Source organism: Notolepis coatsorum, assembly GCF_963971535.1.
Source record: "Notolepis coatsorum genome assembly, chromosome: 1".
NCBI lineage: Eukaryota > Metazoa > Chordata > Actinopteri > Aulopiformes > Paralepididae > Notolepis > Notolepis coatsorum.
Genome location: NC_140165.1, coordinates 237132668 through 237153018, shown reverse-complemented (window position 1 = coordinate 237153018; position 20351 = coordinate 237132668). Strand labels below are relative to the sequence as shown.

The 20351-nt window shown below is 42.6% G+C and overlaps 2 protein-coding genes across 2 annotated transcripts in view; both read left to right on the top strand.

Moving 5' to 3' along the window:
* The first annotated feature begins 982 nt into the window (after positions 1-982).
* opa3 (outer mitochondrial membrane lipid metabolism regulator OPA3) lies at positions 983-3697 on the top strand. Its single transcript, XM_084321022.1, has 2 exons — positions 983-1142; positions 2562-3697. Exons 1-2 carry the CDS (start codon positions 1001-1003, stop codon positions 2888-2890), a joined length of 471 nt encoding a protein of 156 aa, XP_084177148.1. The 5' UTR covers positions 983-1000; the 3' UTR covers positions 2891-3697.
* A 204-nt stretch (positions 3698-3901) lies between these two features.
* hnrnpul1 (heterogeneous nuclear ribonucleoprotein U-like 1) overlaps positions 3902-20351 on the top strand; it is a 39643-nt gene continuing 23193 nt past the window's right edge. The window contains exons 1-7 of the mRNA XM_084319578.1: positions 3902-3967; positions 4756-5006; positions 5548-5910; positions 6323-6506; positions 16890-16963; positions 17059-17198; positions 18046-18145. Coding sequence (XP_084175704.1) covers positions 4796-5006; positions 5548-5910; positions 6323-6506; positions 16890-16963; positions 17059-17198; positions 18046-18145 — 1072 coding nt within the window. The 5' untranslated portion in view covers positions 3902-3967; positions 4756-4795. The remainder of the gene's footprint in view (positions 3968-4755; positions 5007-5547; positions 5911-6322; positions 6507-16889; positions 16964-17058; positions 17199-18045; positions 18146-20351) is intronic.

The following is a 20351-nucleotide window of genomic DNA, read 5'->3' as shown; positions in this document are numbered from 1 at the left end:
TCACACACTGAAAGATTCTGAAACAAAGAGCACGGCAATAGAAATACAATCATATTATTAGCAGAAGTTCACAATAGAGAACAATCCTTGTCTCTGATCACTTCATACATTACTATTCCGCGCAGGGAGAGCTTTCGGAGAAGGCTGGATAGACTTTCGAATGAAAAACGTCCTTACCTTTAAAAAAGAGGCCTTTGTTCTTCAGTTCCAACACTGAGACGCAAAACTCAACCCTGTAATAACCAGGTCCCTTTTTTGTGAAGTCGGGTTAAGCTGTCTCTGCTTTACTCTTCTGGGGGAGCTCCAGACATTCAGTCATAGCTGCGTAATGACTGAAGTTATTTTGGATCATAGTCCAGCCCACACACTGTAACCCGACCCAGCTGTTCATCATACCACAGCTGGCACAGGTGAACAGCATCTTTTGGCCGACGGACTTTTGTTGTTATCGTTAATATTAGTAGCATACAGTTAAATAATTGTACATTAATTGCATGTGCAAGTTATGTAGGCTAATTCAAACATAAAACATACTCTTTTCATGTCTATGCAGCTGGTCCAATCCGATAGACGTTTGCATTACATATTTAGAGTATATGATTGATTGAAAACTTTATTAACAGATTGCAGAATGGGTACAGTACAGTACGGCTCAATACATACTTGTTAAGGGGATGCAGACCAGAGAAAGACTTTCGTCTTGTTTACATCAGGGTCCCCCATTTTCAATTCATCATTATATGACATACACGACATACAGATAGACAGTACTGCTACATCTATACATTTATCATGAATGTAGTATGTCTACTTTTACAAACAAATTCGTAAATCGTTTTAAAATCGATGCTTTGTGGCAGAGTGGATTGGGTGGGCGTGTTTTTGCACGGTTGGCTTTTGTCATGAATATTCATTTTACGTCTTATCCGTCACACGTACTTCCGCACTACGTATGTCTACGTAACACCGCCCCGCCCCTGAGCGAAGCGTTTCCGCCAAAATGGTTGTCGGTGCCTTCCCCATCGCCAAGCTGCTCTATCTTGGAATACGACAGTTGAGCAAGCCTGTGGCGAACAGAATAAAGGCAGGGGCCCGAAGGAGCGAGTTTTTCAAGACTTACGTATGTCTTCCTCCGGCACAGAGTAAGTAACACTAACGGTCGTGAATGAGAGCAAAATGTCAGTGTCCCGACACCTTGAGGTTGGATGAAGTCGAGGGGGGCGTTATCGTCCTGTACCAACCAATGGCATTCACCCGTCTCTGCTTTTGAGCCAATCGTTTGCATGGGATGATGTAATTTACCAATTGGATCGAGGCAGATTTACGGTGGGCGGGACTAGTGTGTCATTGAAACTGAACATTATATAGGCTATGCTATGTAACCTGCGGGTTGCTTTCAACGTGCCTTTTGCCCCACTGCATTCTGCTCTATATGACAATACATTCATTAGTTTCAACATTTCGTTGGGTATTGTATGGGCTACTCACAAACACAAAGGCTAATCATTACTTGAGCAGGTCAAGCCAGTTTCACAACACCACCGAATCTCAAGATTCAAGTAAATTAAATAGACATGTTAATAAATCGCACTGGATCCTATGTACATACCTATATACAATGTGCAGTTTTTCTTCTATGTCCCTATGCTATACTTGCTGTTACTAACTATACTATACAACAATCACAACAAGTTATTTTCTTAAAGTGTCCCTTTCCTTCCAAGTGTAATTTTCTTGTGTGTTTAAAGTGACAAGAAAATGACACTTTATCTCACAATACTACCATTCAAACTTGCTCACTGTACAATAAATCTGTCTATATTATCTGTATATCTGCTGAGTGCTGACTCCTGTAGATGTCAGTATGTAAATAAATAGGAATCCTTGCCTGAATTTGTTACATTATATATATAATATATACATTATATATAAAATATATAAATTAGTACTACTGTGTATGATTATAGTGCTAATCAGATGTATGTACAGAGTTGTAGTATTATGTACAATGATGCAGGTATAAAGACACTATGGTAGTAAGTAAGTCATACTGGCCAGCAGCGTAACTAGTAAGAGTAGGTAAGAGATATGTACAGATTATATATATAGTATCTACAGATATGTTAAAGGGATTATATGCAGGTATGTACAGACAGATGTGGACAGATGGTCTATATACGGTAATAATAAATATATATACAGCATTATTGTACATCTATCATACAGAGTTATATGGGTTATATGCAGGTGTATAAATTGGTATATAGAAGGATTATATGCTGGTATATTCAGATAGATATATATATATATGCTGTAAATATATAAATGTATATATGCACGGTATACAGCACTATTGTACATGCTATCATAGTTATATGGGTAGACTATATTTATATTTTTATTTTATATTCCAATTTGCCTTTGTATGTTCTCTACAACCAGTGCTATGAAGTGTTCTCTTATCCTCTTATATTTATATTATATTATTATCTTATATTATATAGTCTCATAAAAGCATCATTGTAATGTGTGTTTGTATCGTATGCTCTCTGTCCATGCAGTTTACCACTGGGTTGAGATGAGGACCAAAATGCGCATCATGGGGTTTCGGGGTTCCACCATCAAGCCCCTGAACGAGGACGCAGCGGCAGAGCTCGGGGCAGAGCTCGTGGGAGAGGCGATCATCTTCATCATTGGTGGCGGCTGCATGCTGCTAGAGTACAGCAGACAGGCCGCCAACGGCCGACGCAAGGAGGAAGAGCTCACTGAGACAATCAGCGACTTACAGAAGCAGTTAGGAGAGGTCACTCTGGCCACAGAGACACTAGACGCCCAGCTCAGAGAAGTCAACAGGCTGCTCTACTCCTTACCTGCTCCCACCCAAAAGTGATTTCTGTGGTTCCGGGGATGAGTGGTACAGGACTTTTATTAATCTGTACGGAGGGAGGAGGCTGCACCAAAGTAGCACTGCCATATGTACAGCCTGATAACAGCCCTGCCACACACACGCACGCACACGTCACACAGACACACAGACACACACACACACACAAGCACTGAGTGTCCTCCTGGCCTGAGGGGTTGGGGTTTAAGAAGTAGACCTAAGCAGATGGGTGCATTGTGGGCGTCATCCGGTCATGTTTGAGCAACCATTTATAAAGGGGATTGCTATGATATTCATAGTGTATTTAACTGGCTGATCCTACATGTTAATTATCATTACAAACTTTGCTGTATTAAAAACAAGACTACGGGGAACTTGGAAGTTGCTATAACAGTCACTCTGCATTTCATTGATCTTTTCAATCGTTCTGATTTATTGTTTGGTGAAACGGTGCACTTAAAGGAAATTAAGGTGATTTGTAGAGGCTCTGCAACATCAATGAAGTGTGCCTAAATGGCCACATCTACATGGCATTGTCGAGTATTCTTTTCTAATGCTACTCTACTCTGTGCCAGGAAAAGTATCTTGCACTTCAGTACAGATAAAAATGTGATAAACAGTAATCATTGGCCATATAATGTATTTGAATTTATTTCATTTGAAGATAACCGCTTCATTACCCTATTCGACATAGTTTCACAAATTGTGTTGTATTTACACTGGGAATTTCTTTTGCTGCTTTAGAAATTGTGTACATTGCAGGCTATATGGCATATAATTGTGTAAATGGTTTAGCTAGCGTTATGTAAAATAAAAGTGATATGTTCTGAATGCACATCTTTGCCATTTTGTGTGTTTATTGTGAGTCAATTCATGGTGCATCATGGTATTTACCCTCTTTACGTTTGGAGGTTAGAAGATAAACTGTATACAATGCAGGGTGTTCCTATTCCAATAGGGGGCGGTAGGTGCAATTGGAATAATATGTGACTGCAGCTAGTTCCGCATCCCGCCCGCCCGGAGCGCCGAGAGAGAGACTCCAGTTAAAACACGGCTGACCCGCGCAACTCGTGTGAGGAGGAGGTAGGCCTTATCGTTATTTTTAACCTATTTTTCTTAATCATAACGTGTACACGTTCGATGCATCTTAACATATAACCTAAATCAAATGCACATGGTGCAACATTGGAGTTCGCATCTCGTCGTTTTGCACGTTGGAGAAGGTTCTCCGCTCACGCTAGCTAGGCTGTTATCTAACTAAGCTAGGTTACCTTACTCACTTTAGCCCCGCTAACCTACATACATAGCTTACGAAGTTGTTGGTGAACATTGGCATAAGATCCCCATTTTGTAACTTTTGCGCGACCGTTATCTTGCTACGGTGAATTATAAAGATTAAAATACATGTTTGTATACAGGTTAGATGGCGGAAATAAGTGACTATGTGGCAGTTCACACATCTACCGTCTGCTAACGTCTTAGCTCGCTTGCTAACGACCGTTGTTAGCTGCACCGCTATCCCAACGTTAGTTTCATCTGCTGATCGCTTGGCTCATTTTCAGGCTACACTCGACATGGCACATAATATAAAGAACATAAACGCTAAACTATACTATTGTAGTGGCTACTGGGACATAATTCACGGCGTTCTAGCCTATTGTGGTGTTTACTACATCTCCCGTGACCCTTAGCGGGGGATGACGTAGTTAAAGAGAGACGAGTGAAAGATGAATGGAAGTGTTTGTGCGACAGTAGAGTGCGTAATAAAATAGTGTTTTTGCATCGGAACACGACTCCGTCTTCGCTATCATTACTGCATTCCTACACTATATTGGGTTTAGGTTAATAATGATCAATGTATTTGTCTGCAGGAAAAGGAAATCGTTAACGGCAAAAAGAAAAGACAACACGATGAGTGTTGACGTGAAGAAGTTAAAGGTGAACGAGCTGAAGGAGGAGCTGCAGCGCCGCGGGCTGGACACCAAGGGGCTGAAGGCGGACCTGGTGGAGCGGCTCTCCGCGGCTCTGGACGACGATCCGGCCGAGGACGGGGGCGCACCACCGGCAGGCCTGGCGTCCCGCAAGCTGGGCGCAGGAGAGGAGGATGAAGACGATATCCAAGGTAACGTTATCCCAAGTCCCAACTAAATGTTCTCGGGGACCCCTCAATTAAAAAATATAATTTCGTGAAATGTCAATGTCTTGAGTTAAGCCAACATAAACGAAATGTACCCTGGTTTCAAACTGATTGTGCTAGTTTACATCAATGTTTTTCAGGGATGGATTGATTGATTGAGTGAAAACTTTATTAACAGATTGCAGAATGGGTACAATACAGTACAGCTCAGCCAAATATGGAAATAAAGCCGTTTTGAGCAGTGTTGACCAGTTTATAAAAATTATTTAAAATGTTGCTTTCAAACCACCCCGGTTTTGTGTGTGAAACCCTCGTGCAACTGCGAGTACCTTTGACATTTCTCTGTGATACATTTAGAACGAACAGTTCGTAAATAACCAGTGCTTCAGAGTGAATGTTCCCATGGCTAGTTAGGTCGAGCAAGTGACTGCTGTATTCAAAGCAAGGCGTGCATCAGCAGTCACGAAAGGGGCTAGGATGGACCACAGCTAGCTTGATTTCTAAAATGTTTTCTTTCCACCTGTAGAAGGAGATGAGGACATTGATGATGAAGAAGACGAGGACATGGGTGAAGATGTCCCCAAGGTAAAAGACGAAGATGAAGAAGAAGAAGAAGAAAAGGAAGAAGAAGAAGAAGAAGCAGAAGAAGAGATGGAACAAGATGCAGATATAAAGGAACAATGTCCAAGTGGAGAGCAGGAAGAGGAAGAAGATGCAGGTGGAGATGCTCAGGCTGATGAGGCATCATCAGAAGGCCCCAGTGAGGATCAGCTGGCTCCAGACTTCGCAGCAGACCATGATGTGAAGGAGACTCCTGCGACTGCTGCGACTGTTGAGGACAATGCCAGACCTGAACTGGAACCAGAGGACCAGCCTGAGACCAAAGAAGGTGACATTTAACTTTGAAATTGTACAGCTTGGCCTAGAACAAAAAAACCACTTTGTCGTTAATGTCTTAATGGTTACCGGCACTACTCAATGTTCGGTTCAAAGTTCTGCAAACTTATGAACGGTGAATATATGATCATTCCTCCTTATGCTTTTTGATGTATGAACAACAAATATGAACAACAAATATATTGAACAGTGATTATATTGACATTCCTCCTTATGGTTTTAAACGTATGAACGGTGATTATATTGACATTCCTCCTTATGGTTTTAAACATATGAATGGTGAATATATTGACATTCCTCCTTATGGTTTTAAAGAACATATGAATGGTGAATATATTGACATTCCTCCTTATGGTTTTAAACTTATAAACAACATATATTGACATTCCTCCTTATGGTTTTAGAAATCAAAATCAAAAAGGAGGAGGGGGAGGAGCCCTCTGCAGAGGAGCGCCAGGCGGAGACGCCGGCCGACCAAGCCGACGAGGCGGCGCAGGTGAAGCCGGAAGGGGAGCGGCAGCAGGGACGCAAGAGGCCGCACGAGGAGAGCAGGGGCTACAACTACTACGAGCACCGCGACGAGAAGAGGTAAGCTCTGCGCTGACCACGCTGTTAATTTCATCTCACTTGAAGACAACCAATTACAGGGAGGTCACACTCTTAAGTGATTCTGCCGTTACCTAAATATTTTTAATTGGAAGTCGATGATGGGGCCAATCTTGCATTTTCTGCATGTTCCTATATTTTCCACCTCTAAATTATCTACGTTGTCAAACAAAAAGAAAAAACCTTTTAACGATGAAGGATAAACACTTTTTTCCCCTCTGTTGCCTGAACTAGCACAAAAACTGTACTGTACTTAAGCAAAAGATGGAAGATACGCACTGATGATGGAAGTATATCGCCGTCCCTCACAAGACTGCAAAATAGCACAATAAAAAAATTCATTGATGTTGCAGCTTCCACAAGAGGCTTTGCAAGAAAAATAAGTGAGAAGCCAGCAAAAGAAAAGCTGGACTTTGGTGTTTAGACTCAGCACCACCAGTTGCTCACGTGCCAATGTTTTATGGGCCCCAGGAGGGGGCGATGATGACAGGAAGTGCTGCCAGAGGTGCCCTGATGCTGGGCAGGAACACGCGGAGACGCACGTCTCACTGCAGGAAGTGGCAGGTCCCTCTGTGGAGTGGCAGTAGGGGTGGGCGATATGACTATATTAAATAAATATCGGGTACAGTTCATAAACGATACACTTTTTAAACGTATAGTGGACATCGTGATGTTTCTCACAATCCCTCACATCAGTTTATAAGCCACCGCGGTTGAGATGAGACTTACTTTGGCGCAGCGCTCTACTCGTCTCTCCCTTTCAAAGAAAGAAAATGCACACACACTCGACGTGAAACACTGCAGACCACTGATTGGTCAGAAGAGAGAAGCGTCACACGTTGGAGCATCCTGCACAAAACACAACACTGTCATCTTTATTTAGCCTCGCATAGGATTTCATTATTTGTTTGCAGCAGGAACAAGTGCAATAAGCAAAAAAGGATACATTCACTGTGTATTCTGCCCCATTTATTGATTAACCAAAACCAACATCAACACAATTTACCACCAAGACCGGAGAGTTTAGTCTCACAAAAAGATAGCTGATTTGTTAAGCTTGTTAGCTTACGTGCTAATGTGATTGCGTTTTACCATTATAAAAGTTAGCATTTGTGGCTAGCGTACATAGTGTGATCAATATAACTCGCTATTGATTGTTTGTACTAGTAACGTTAATGCTAGTAGAATAGACACAACGTGAGGTAATCTGCATGATCATTGTCTCTTGAAAGATAACATTATGAAGTTTCTGATACAATAAAGAAAATTCACTTTTAGTGCTAATGAAATAAGAGTAACATAGGTCTGAACTTGCGTTGAACTTGATCTTGTGTACTCACATTTTTCTGTAGAGTTGCAATATCCCAAAGTCTATTTCCAAAAAAATTATGGCTGAAATTATGGTATGAAAATTATGGCTGAAAAAACACCCTGGATCCATAGCCTGAAGTCTTGTATAGTACATTAGTACATCTCCAAATTTCATAAAAATCTGTTCAGAAATGAGTGATTAGGAGCGATTTTTGGTAAACTGGGAGAAGAAGAAAAATCGGCAGGTTTCAGTTTTCTCATAGACTCCAATGCATTCCGCGTTTTTTTCTCTTCCTGTTTTTGCTCGTGACTTTTCACCTATATCCCTGATTCGCTCATCCCCACGTGGCCTGCTGGGGTATCATTAGAAAGCCACACTCATTGGTTACAACCCTGTCAATAATTTTCGAGATTGCCAAATGATTGACGGAGCTAGAGCCTCGGGAGTCGCGGGTGGTATTCGAAAAAAAATAAAAGTCTGCCGTGTACTTTGGCGCACGCCTCACATATCGGCATGTAACTCGAGAACAGCTGAATTGATTTTGTCGCCTGAAACGGCAATCGACAGGCAACAAATATGGCTTTAATTCCACATATATTGTAGTAAAAATATGCACACCCGGGCCGCTACCAAGTGGCGTGTCGCGCCGGGTCCTTGGGTCCTTGCCTCAAACCAACAGCTGGTCCTCTGCCTCCAACAGCTGTCCACAAACCCCCATCACTGACCATCTCCAGTGTGAGACTGCATCCAGCATCTTTAAGTTCCCTGTCTGTCTGTTCTAGATTCTTGTTCTTTGCACACTGTTTAACACAATTGTTAAGGGGATGCAGACCAGAGAAAGACTTTCGTCTTGTTCCATCTAAAGTCCTATTCGCACAGGAGGACTAGTATTACCTGGGGGACCCCTGGTATTTTGTAGTAGCGTCTGTGAGCTTAACCCTGTATGACCCTCTGTTGCAAAATGACAACATCACTCTTAGCTATTTAATAAAAGTCTGTAAATGTTTTTTATATTTTTTGAGCACAATTACCTATTCAATTGGTCCTTTGGTCAGCCTCGCAATGCTATTGGATAGTAAATGTGTTTATAGGTCCCACATTCTGGCCTCTGAAGTTGATAATATCAATTTAATTTGGGCATTACAGGGTTAATGCCGTGCAAGTCTTGCCATGTCTGTAATTTGTTGTGTAAAAATGTCAGTGCAAATCACCTGCCATATTTCGGTGAACACAGGTCATCTGATATTAGTCCCGTGTGAATCGACATCTCTGTAATTTGGCACTGTGGTTTGTTTTAGTTGGTAGTGAAGTCGATACAGGACGGTTTTAAATGTATTTTCCGTGCAAACGACAAATCAATCTGCTTCACCTCGGCACCATGGAGATCAATAGGCCTGCGGTACCTCCTTGAAAAATATATCTCCTTCCAAAGTAGGTGCACAATACTGTAATTGTTTTCCATTATTTCCCCCCTGCTCGATTTTGAAGTATTTTTACATCAGGCGGTGCATTTGCCGTTGTTATAAATTAGTCTTGAGGTGCCATTTGGAACAATGATGTATAGATCACGCACCCCAACAGAGTGTCGAGTTCAATCTCGGGACACCTCTGTAAAACGTACCCATCCATCTGCCTACCTAAGCTTCCCTGACCAGCTCCTAACACCCGTCATTCAAAGAGAAACAGAGGATCTACAACTACCTTACAAATCAGAGCTGATGCCCTACGACCTGCAAGACTGCAGTGTCATCATTCACAGCTTGGAACAAGCTTGTTTCCCGTCTTAAGGAACAGCTGTGAACTTCACTGCTGAGGAAAATTACACACTAGCAGCATTGTGGAATGCAACGTTTGCCCTGGGGGCTAGGGGAAGGCTGTCGCACTCATTCTCATCAAAAAGGTTCTGAACTTGGGGGGGGGGGGGGGGGCTTTTGATTGCGCCACAAAGTTGTATGTTGTTCTATAGTACAAATGGACCTCTCTCAAACCATTGCCCTCTTTTCTTGATCCTCCAATCACAACCGATCAAGAAAAGAGGTTAATTTTATATATATATTGTCTAATCCATATGTGTCAAACTCGAGGCCAAATGTGGCCCGCCATGCCATTTTATGTGGCCGGCGAGAGCTTAAAATGTGTGATTGTCTTCAAATAAGTCTATGCTGCTTTATTGACCATAAACTACATCTCCCACAATGCATGTCGATTATGTGACCAACGAAGTGACGGCATAGACCACCGCAACACTTCGGGATTCTGAAATCGGGGAAGAGATTGCGGGGGGAGCATATGAATGAATGTGGATGAGAGCCTTGATGCAAGTGGTTGCAGCTACGGCTGTGGGGGTGCTAGAGACATGATCGAATAGACGTTTATGCGCCTGAGTCTCCTGAACACAGCGCGACCCATTCCTAATCGATCAGAACTAAATCGGCCGAGCTAAAGTCGCTTTTTCAGCACCTACTCCCCATACGCATGTGCAGATTGTCAAGGTAGTCTGAACGGCGCGAGACGACGCGCGAATTAATGTTGAATGTTCCATCAGAGGGGGGAGCTTCGGTGGTAGTGTGAGCGGCTATAGACCACTGCACTTAAATATAAACATTAGTCTACCTGGAGACTCAATGATGTAATTGTAGATGTCGTCATAAGACGTGTCTGGCCATTGAGTGGGATCATTTTTTCATTATCCTGTTCGGCTGAAAGGACACTGGCCACCGTGTCCGTGTCCACTGTTTATCTTTTCACATGTATGTGTAAGATTATAACTGTTTGTTAGTTTCCTTATATATACGTGAATGAACAAAAATAAGTAAAAGAAAAATGCAAAAAAAAAACTAAGTAATACACAATCAATCGAGTATAGCATGCGATCAATGGATGTAGATTTTTCTTTAAAATGCCCATCCCTAATTTCAATGTAACGCGGAAGTGCAGTGGTCTATCCCGTGTAGATCGCAGTGTACTTCAGTGTTTAACTACGGCGATTTCACCAAATCGAATTGAGAAATATCTTTATTAATGATGCCAACATGTCCAAGAAGAGAAGTTGATGCAGATGGAAGGCAGTTTCAAGAAAGATTGGAAAGTGAATACATGTTTGTGCTTCAAGGATAAAAACAGTGTCTTTTGTGAATGAGGCAGCATTTGACACCAACACATGCCAAATTTAGCCTCCCAAGAATTAAAAGGCAGACTGCAATCGCAGCAGAGTATGTTCACAGAAGCTACAGCCAAAAACAATGCAGCAGCTAGCTTTATTGTGGCTGAAGAAATATTGTCTGAACTGTCGGAGCCAAACTGGCTGTGATTGTTGCAAAATCTGATTCCAATTGAATCGGAAGCTGCAGGGACAAAACAAATCCCACCCAAAACGTGACCAATATAGTTGTGAACTGAGAACTCTTGAGTACAGTTGTGTGTGTTCATGCGGACACATATTTTCTGTAATCAAACTACCGGTATCTCATTAGTTTGATGTATGGCCTCTGCAAGGTTGTGTGCAGCCATTTGTTTTTGTAAAATCTGTCACATGTTCTTAGCAGCTCACAATTGTGAAAAAAGGGTATGTATCTTAACACAACATTTTGGGAACCCTGGAGTTAGACAAGAAGATGCATACTTTTTTCTTCTGTGCATGCAGTAAGAGTAGGAAGACGTTGGGAACTAGGCTAATGGAGGAACCTACTTCCAGTGACTGACGCTAGGCTAACGGTGCGTGTCTTCCTACTCCTACTGCATGCACAGAGAAGAAAAAAGGTATGTATCTTCTTGTCTAACTCCAGGGTAGATGGCAAATAAGCTAATTTCCCCAAATGTTGGAGTTTTCCTTTAATTGGATAATTGACGGAGTAATATGGGGTTCTTACCTGATAAATATTTATGTTAAAATAACAGAAAAAAGCAGGAAGCCGGACCAGCACTCTAAGGTTTCGAAAAATTTAATCTCATCCGGCTGCGATTAAAATTTTCACAAAATCGAAACCTGAGAGTGCTGTTCCGGCTTCCTGCTTTTTTCTACTTATATCTTCTGGGTTTGCAGCACCCAGTGTCAACTATTGTGAGCGCGGTCTAACTTGACATTAAAATAACAGAGCAATAAGCTAACATACACTGCTCAAAAAAATAAAGGGAACACTTAAACAACACATCCTAGATCTCGATGAATGAAATATTCCAGTTGAAAATCTTTATTCATTACATAGTGGAATGCGTTGAGAACAAAATAACATAAGAATGATCAATGGAATCAATCATTAACCCATGGTGTTCTGGATTCAGAATCATACTCTAAATAAAAGTGGGAAAATCTGATCACAGGCTGATCCAACTTCTGTGGAAATTCCTTAAGACAATTCAAAATGAGGCCCAGTAGTGTGTGTGGCCTCCACGTGCGTGCCTGTATGCACTCCCTACAACGTCTGGGCATGCTCCTGATGAGACAATGGATGTTCTCCTGAGGGATCTCCTCCCAGACCTGGATCAGGGCATCAGTCAACTCCTGGACAGTCTCTGGTGCGACGTGGCGTCGGTGGATGGAGCGAGACATAATGTCCCAGAGGTGCTCGATTGGATTCGGGTCTGGGGAACGGGCAGGCCAGTCCATAGCATCAATGCCTTCGTCATGCAGGAACTGCTGACACACTCCAGTCACATGAGGCCGAGCATTGTCATGCATGAGAAGGAACCCAGGGCCCACTGCACCAGCATATGGCCTGACAATGGGTCTGAGGATCTCATCCCGGTACCTAATGGCAGTCATGGTACCTCTGGCTAGCACATAGAGGTCTGTGCGGCCCTCCAAGGATATGCCTCCCCAGACCATCACTGACCCACCGCCAAACCGGAGGATGTTGCAGGCAGCAGAACGTTCTCCACGGCGTCTCCAGACTCTGTCACGTCTGTCACACGTGCTCAGTGTGAACCTGCTCTCATCCGTGAAGAGCACAGGGTGCCAATGGCGAATCTGCCAATCCTGGTGTTCTCTGGCAAATGCCATGGTGTTGGGCTGTGAGCACAGGCCCCACTTGTGGACGGCGGGTCCTCATACCAACCTCATGGAGTCTGCTTCTCACAGTTTGAGCAGAAACATGCACATTAGGGGCCTGCTGGAGGTGGTTTTGTAGGGCTCTGGCAGTGCTCCTGTTCCTCCTCGCACAAAGGACCAGATAGCAGTCCTGCTGCTGGGTTGTTGTCCTCCTACGGCCCCCTCCCTCCACGTTGCCTGGTGTACTGGCCTGTCTCCTGGTATCTCCTCCATGCTCTTGACTTGCCACAGCGTGCATTGATGTGCCATCCTGGATGAGCTGCACTACCTGAGCAACTTCTGTGGCTTGCAGACACCACCTCATGCTACCTCAAGTGGTGAGGGCACTGGCAAAATGCAAAAGTAACCAAAAATCACCCAGAAAGGATGAGGACAGGAAAATCGTCTGTGGCCACCACCTGCAGATAGGGATGGGTACCTTTCACATTTATACCGGTACCCAACGGTACCTTTTTTCGGTATTTTAGTCTCAAGAAATGTAATTTACCTACCTCAGTCATGAAAAAAATGAATCAAGTCAAATCCTACGTAAGCATATATTGTGCGTGTGAACGTTGACATGAAAAGAAAAAAGGTAAAAAAATAATAATAATAATAATAAAAGTACCGCACTATAAGCCGCACCTGACTATAAGCCGCAGCAGCTAAATTGAATGATGTGTACATATATAAGCCGCACTGGACTATAAGCCGCAGGTGTTTTAATGTTTAATTACCATATGTAATTATTAGCATTGGGACACAATACTGTCGGACAAATAACAAGAATTAACTCATTTACAAGTTGTATTAAGTTTAGCAAATAAGTTCAAGTTTCTTTATTAGGGAACAGATAAATAACATTTCAATGCAGTCAAAGCAATATTTAGATTTTTACATTTTCGGGTTTGGTCACGTGGAGTCACATATAAGCCGCACCGTTATATAAGCCGCAGGGTCGAAAAATGGGGGGGAAAGCCGCGCCTTATAGTCCGAAAAGTACGGTAATTTTTTTTCTTTTTTTCTTCCGTTATCTCACTTGAATCGGTACTCTGTAGTACCGACGTGTTTCGGTTCGGTACCTCAAAAGTACCGAATTCGGTACCCATCCCTACCTGCAGAACCATTCCTTTATAGGGGTTGTCTTGCAAATTGCCTCTAATTTCCACCTGTTGTCTGTTCCATTTGCACAACAGCAGGTGAAATTGATTCACAATCAGTGTTGCTTCCTAACTGGACAGGTTGATATCCCAGAAGTGTGATTGACTTGGAGTTACATTGTAATGATTGTGTTCCCTTTATTTATTTGAGCAGTGTCTATTTTTACATCTATGCAAATGCATATGTAATATATGTAACATGATTTAGTTAAATAACTTTCTGTATTTATTACTTATGTAAATGAGCATTTACATTTATATTGTCTTTGGCCCTTTGAGGGCAACCCTAAGGCCTAAACAAAATAATGGTTTGTTTTTCCGGTTGCCTACCGACCCTGCCGATTTAGGTGCATCCCAATATATCTTTTATGAGTTAAAAAAATAAAAATACCTAAAAAATAAATAAAAAAATAAAAATTATATAAAGTTTCATAGAAATCTTAGTCAAACCTTTACTATTATGGATATTAAACATGCTGGCAGAGTACATGCATCCATGTTGTTGTGAACATTTTAATTAAATAAAGAAATTCCCTATCCATAGTCACCGTGGGAAAGAATAAAATAAAAATTTAAATAAATTCCCTACCTACCCATGGCCTTAACTGACAACCAACAGGAAACAAACAATATTTTTTGTTATGCCTAATGCTGATGTGGCCCTTGGTGAAAATGAGTTTGACACCCCTGGTTTAACACTTTGAGTGCCAGCAGGGGGCGCACGATTTAGCGCTTGATTTCCGGTGCTGTAGTCAATGTGAGGGCGAGCACATTTGCGAACGCATAAACTAGATCTTAAATTATGGCTATGTGTCTAAAATGCACGTCGCTTATCAATGACTTGTTTGCAGTCAACATTGTCGAAACGGATTGTTTTTTAATCGGTACATTTCCGTTTTATACCATTTTGAAAAACTCTTTGTTTTTTTAAACTTCCAGAAAAAAAGGTGATTCTGCAGGAATCACGCTTTAGTGGAATACAAAAAACACGTTGTCATTTCTCTGCCTATTTATGATCGTTTTCAAATAAACGCTAGATTATCGATAGTATGTGTACTGTGTACTTATGCACGCTAGAGAAGCGGGCTGAAAAATCGATTATCTTATTTCCTGATCAGCACACACACACACACACATATGGGACACGTTGATTATAGGTGAGAAACTCTTGATTATCCCAAGACTGGTAAAATAGATTTGTTACCTCAGATCAGATGTTCTCCAAAAAGATTATTCCAATTCCTGATCGCCATTCCAAACATCGATCGCGTTTATTGATTCAACGCTGGGTACTGGAAACACATTCCGGACTTTTTTTCCATCCATTTCATTCACTTCAATCCAATGGGTGCAATACCATCCGGAGAGACGATAGGGGGCGGTATTTTCCCTGTTCGAGCTCAGATAGATCCCCACTGGTAACGTGAGGCTAGATTGATGAAAAATGAATGGAAAATCGATATAAAAAAATTTGATTAAATAACGAGATTTCTCGTTCTTGGCACTCAACGCATGGCATGAACTAACGAGATTTCTCGTGGCTGGCACTCAAAGTGTTAATGTTTCATGTGTTGATTAGTACACTATGTTGCCAACTGCCAAGAAGGGCGCAGAACCTCAGCAGTACGAACACACACCTTTCCCATGTGCTCTATCCCCTTTTAGTTAATAATGGTTTAGTTAAAAAGGATTTCACAGCATTGTAGAATCAACTAGCAGGGCTCCAGGCGACATCGCAGGCAGAACTAGTAGGGTTCCAGATGACACCGCAGGCAGAACTAGCAGGGCTCCAGACGGGAGAGATTGTGATGTCACCGCAGGCAGAACTAGCAGGGCTCCAGATGGGAGAGATTGTGATGACACCGCAGGCAGAACTAGCAGGGCTCCAGATGGGAGAGATTGTGATGACACCGCAGGCAGAACTAGCAGGGCTTCAGACGGGAGAGATTGTGATGACATCGCAGGCAGAACTAGCAGGGCTCCAGACGGGAGAGATTAGGCTTGTTCAAGATGGATTTCGGTTTGCCTCGACTAGTAGACGAGAGTAGCCGAGTGAAGCCGGGGGAGGAGTTAAGAGGGCGGACACTGCCGATTTCACGAGAGCCCCTCGCCTAGTCTCGCGCGGCAGATACGCTTTCACGTCACCACACACACATTACACACCTGTCCAGCTCATTATAATGCGATGGCCGTGTGCAAAGTTAGATCAGATTCAAATGTACAGCACACCATATACTGCTACAGTGGAATATACTATTCATAATACCATAATGTATACCATCTTGTTGCGCGCTCCTGGCCGCACGCACACACAACACACTGCTGTATGTGTGTGTGTGTGTGTGTCTGACAGCTTGAAGTTTATCATGATGATATGATGATAAGTTGATAACGCATAACATAATAAAGTTTTCAATCAATCAAACGTCTCATAACTCCCTGGCTGTCACATGGCTGGTGACTGACAACTTTTCTGAGCCAATAGGCGCTTTGCGCGACCGTAGCAAGTCGCTTCCCAGCCGGGAGCAGCCGGCTGAGAGGTACTGTGGAGCCTCGCTCTGAATGCTGCGCGCGGCTCGCTCCCGCGGGAGTTCCGCGCCTCGCCTTGTCAAATTTTCAGAGCAAATCGGACAACATTCTAACCGTCATGCAACGCGCTTGGCGAGGCCGTAGTAAAACCTGCGCAGATCTGCGTCCGCCTATCCCATCTTGAACAAGCCTAACGTGATGACATCGCAGGCAGAACTAGCAGGGCTCCAGACGACATTGCAGGCAGAACATTTTACCTCCCTACTAATTAAAAGAAGTGAGCAGTTTTTTTTTGTTGTTTTTGAGGGCTAAACTGCAGGTGTTTCTTTTTTTTGTAGGTCACGCACGCCACAGCCCCCCGCTGAAGACGAGGAGGAAGACATTGATAACACTCTTGTTACAATCGACACGTGTAAGTATGAGTTTGTAATGCGCTTTGACATAAATATCAGAAAGTAGTAGGAAAGGTGGGGGGAAATGAATGACGTTTTTTTCTCCCTCTGGCAGATAATTGTGACCTGCACTTGAAGGTTTCCAGAGACCGTTACAGCGGGTATCCTCTGACCATAGAGGGCTTTGCTTACCTGTGGGCCGGAGCACGGGCCACCCATGGTGTCACCACGGGCAAAGTCTGTTATGAGATGAAGGTACGGCAGAGAACACGTCCTCATGGCATAATGTTGGCAAGAGTCACCTGTTTTGTGTTTAACCTTTATTTACCCAGGTTAATGGGTAAAACCTAAAATGCCTAATTTTATTTGGTTTGTTTTATTATTTCCCTTACTTCTGTGATGATATCTATCGTCTGTCAGTCTCTCTTCTATTTTATCTGTTATACATTTTCTTCCTTTCCCTGTTACCCTTCAGGGGGTCCTTTTGTCCTCTCCGTCATTGTAAATAAGTTTGTTCTTACTTGACCTGGCTGGTTAAATAAAGGGTAGGTTCTCTGAGCACGGACACCCTGCTCCACACTCTCACAGTTACACACATTCTCACCTGGGGAGCTGCCAGTACAACCACAGACACCGTTTGGCCACTGAGTTGGGTTAAGTGCCTTGCTCAAGGGCACATCGGCGGTTGGTATTTAGGGACAGGAGAGTTTTATTCATTCACTTCTCTGCCCAGATTTTTCCTGCCCATCCGGGGGTTTTGAACCAGTGACCTTTCTCTAACCTTTAGGCCACCGCTGGTTAGAGAGGCCGTCTCATAAAAGCCTAAAGTCTCGGGTTCCATCTCAGCCGAAAAGATGAGACTTGAGCAGCCGATGTGCTCCTTCCTGTCGACGAGTCCCAGAGCGAGACTCCCAACCTGCTCTGTGTGCTCTTTAGGAACCAGACGGACCCTGTGCTTAAAATGCGTACATTCATGCGTTTCTCAGAGGAAAGTGCAAAATAAAGACGTTTCTATGTTGCACTGTGTGATACGGTAAAATAAGTGCTCCTAATCTGAGGTCCTCAATGAGGTTTTTGAAGTGAATTCTCCCCTTTGGTCCAGATCAACGAGGACATAGCGGTCAAGCATCTGCCCAGCAGCGAGCCGGACCCCCATGTGGTCCGTATTGGATGGTCCCTGAACACCTGCAGCACGCAGCTCGGTAAGAGGGGGGCCGTGCGAGTCGGAACAGATGTTGATTTCTATTTCTGGTATAAATAATTGGTGGTTGTTTGTTCAAATAAGTGGGCTACATGTTAAAATAATGGCTCTACATTCTGACATGTGGGCATGTAACAGGGTTCGAAATTAACGGGGGCTTGGGGCAAAATGCCCTCGAAAATTTACCAAATGCCCTCGAAAATCAGTTAAGGGGGGCAAGAAAAGCCCCCGACAGTTTACTAATTATATATATAATTATATATATGCTCTACAGTGCGAGCATTTCCCTCGTATTTGCCCCTAATAATATGTGTGTGCGCGAACCGGAAAAATCATTTACTTGCAGTGTGCGAGTGAAGATTACAAACAGCTCCGCTGTTAATAGTTGAGAAACTGGACTGAAATTCAGTTTTTGGGTGGAATGCCAGGTTTGTTGCAAGAAGGGAGGGAGGCGGGGCCCGCTGCGTGTTACAGGGTGCTTTGAGAGGGGCGAACACAGACAGGGGGAGAGCTCTGCTTTCATCAAGCATAAGCATTACACTGCTATCTTAACGTTAGCAAGCTAAGCATCTGCATAGCGCGACCTGTGTAACGTTAAGTAACTTGTGTTCGTTCGGCGGGAAAAGACCGTTCCATTTGTAACACAACTTCAAAGAATAACATCCAAATCCGATCCCGATGCGCATTTCCTTCATTCCACAGCGCTGAGCGCGCAACGTATTTCATTGATACTCTGGCCAGAGCCTATACTCAAACGTTCCAGTGCTGTATCAATTTGAAACAAGCCTCTTGATTGTTGGAATTAGGGATGTTAAAAATAAAATAGCTAATAATATTATTCAATATTAGACATTCATTGATCCAGAGGCAACCAGCTATTCGTCTGCTATTTGTAGATATATCAAGACAACAACACAACTTGCCCTCAGGGACAATCATTTAATCTATTTAGATAGAGTATGTATGTATTATTTACAGATAATTGAAGGTACCTCAAAACATGAAACCAAGCCATGTCACACATCGTGTGTGTGTGTTACTTGAACAATTGTCACTGTGCTCCTAAATTTCTTTGTGTGCTCCTAAATTTGTATTTAGATTTTATTTATTAACATTTTATTTAGGAGCACATGTGCTCTTTGGGAAAAAGGTTAGCGTAGAGCAGTGGTTCCCAAAGTCGGGGTCGCGACCCAAAGGTGGGCCGCGAGCAGCCACGGGTGGGCCGCGAGATGATTTATAATTAAAAAAAAAAAAAAAAAAAAATTTTTTTAATTTTGTCAGGCCACTGAACTTAGAAGCATGCCAGGACAGTGTTTCTAGTTGTATTCTAAAATTATATTCTATTGTATTCTAAAATGTGACTATGGTTTTATATTAACTTAATAAATAAACAAAAACGAAAAATCTACTTATTTCAACGAACATTTCAAACTAAATAACAGATTATGCACATAAAACGCTGAAAACAACCGAAGCAACAATAGTATTTTAATGAGGCTATGATTATTATCATTATTATTTTGCAACAAGTTAGCCCTCTCATAAATAGCACAATAAATTAATAACTAACTTGAACTAACTTAATAGGATTGAAGTGATATTTGGCTTAAAAAATCGGTCGCCTGGCAAAAAAAAAAAAAAAAAAGCCTGACGATGTGCATTGGGCCGCGGCTCTCTGACGCCTTATTTTCTGGGCCCTGGCCTGAAAAGTTTGGGAACCCCTGGCGTAGAGCCCTATATATGGAGACATTAACATTACGTTATCAAACATAGGGACGAAGACTGTAAAAAAAAAAGTGTCAACAATGTTTTATAATCTTTATGTTAATTTTCATTATAAAAATTGTGCCCCCGAAATACAAAAAAAGCCCCCGAAAATCAATTAAGGGGGGGGGGGGGGGGGGAAGCCCTTGAAAAAAAAATTTTTTAATTTCTACCCCTGGCATGTAACATGGGTCTCCCAGCAGTCCCTACGCTCTGCAGTAAATGGAAGATACATTTCCTGGTATCCCTTTCCCCCCTTTATCCAAACAGGAGAGAGAACTCCACACTGCAAAAATGGTCTGACAAGAATTTTTCATAACTAGTTTTAAGCTAGATTTGTTGAAATAATAAAAAAAGAAAAAAGAAAAAAAGGATCTAGGATTCTCTCTCCTTATTGGATAAAGTGGGAAGGGATACCAAACGATGTATTTCGTGTTTACTGC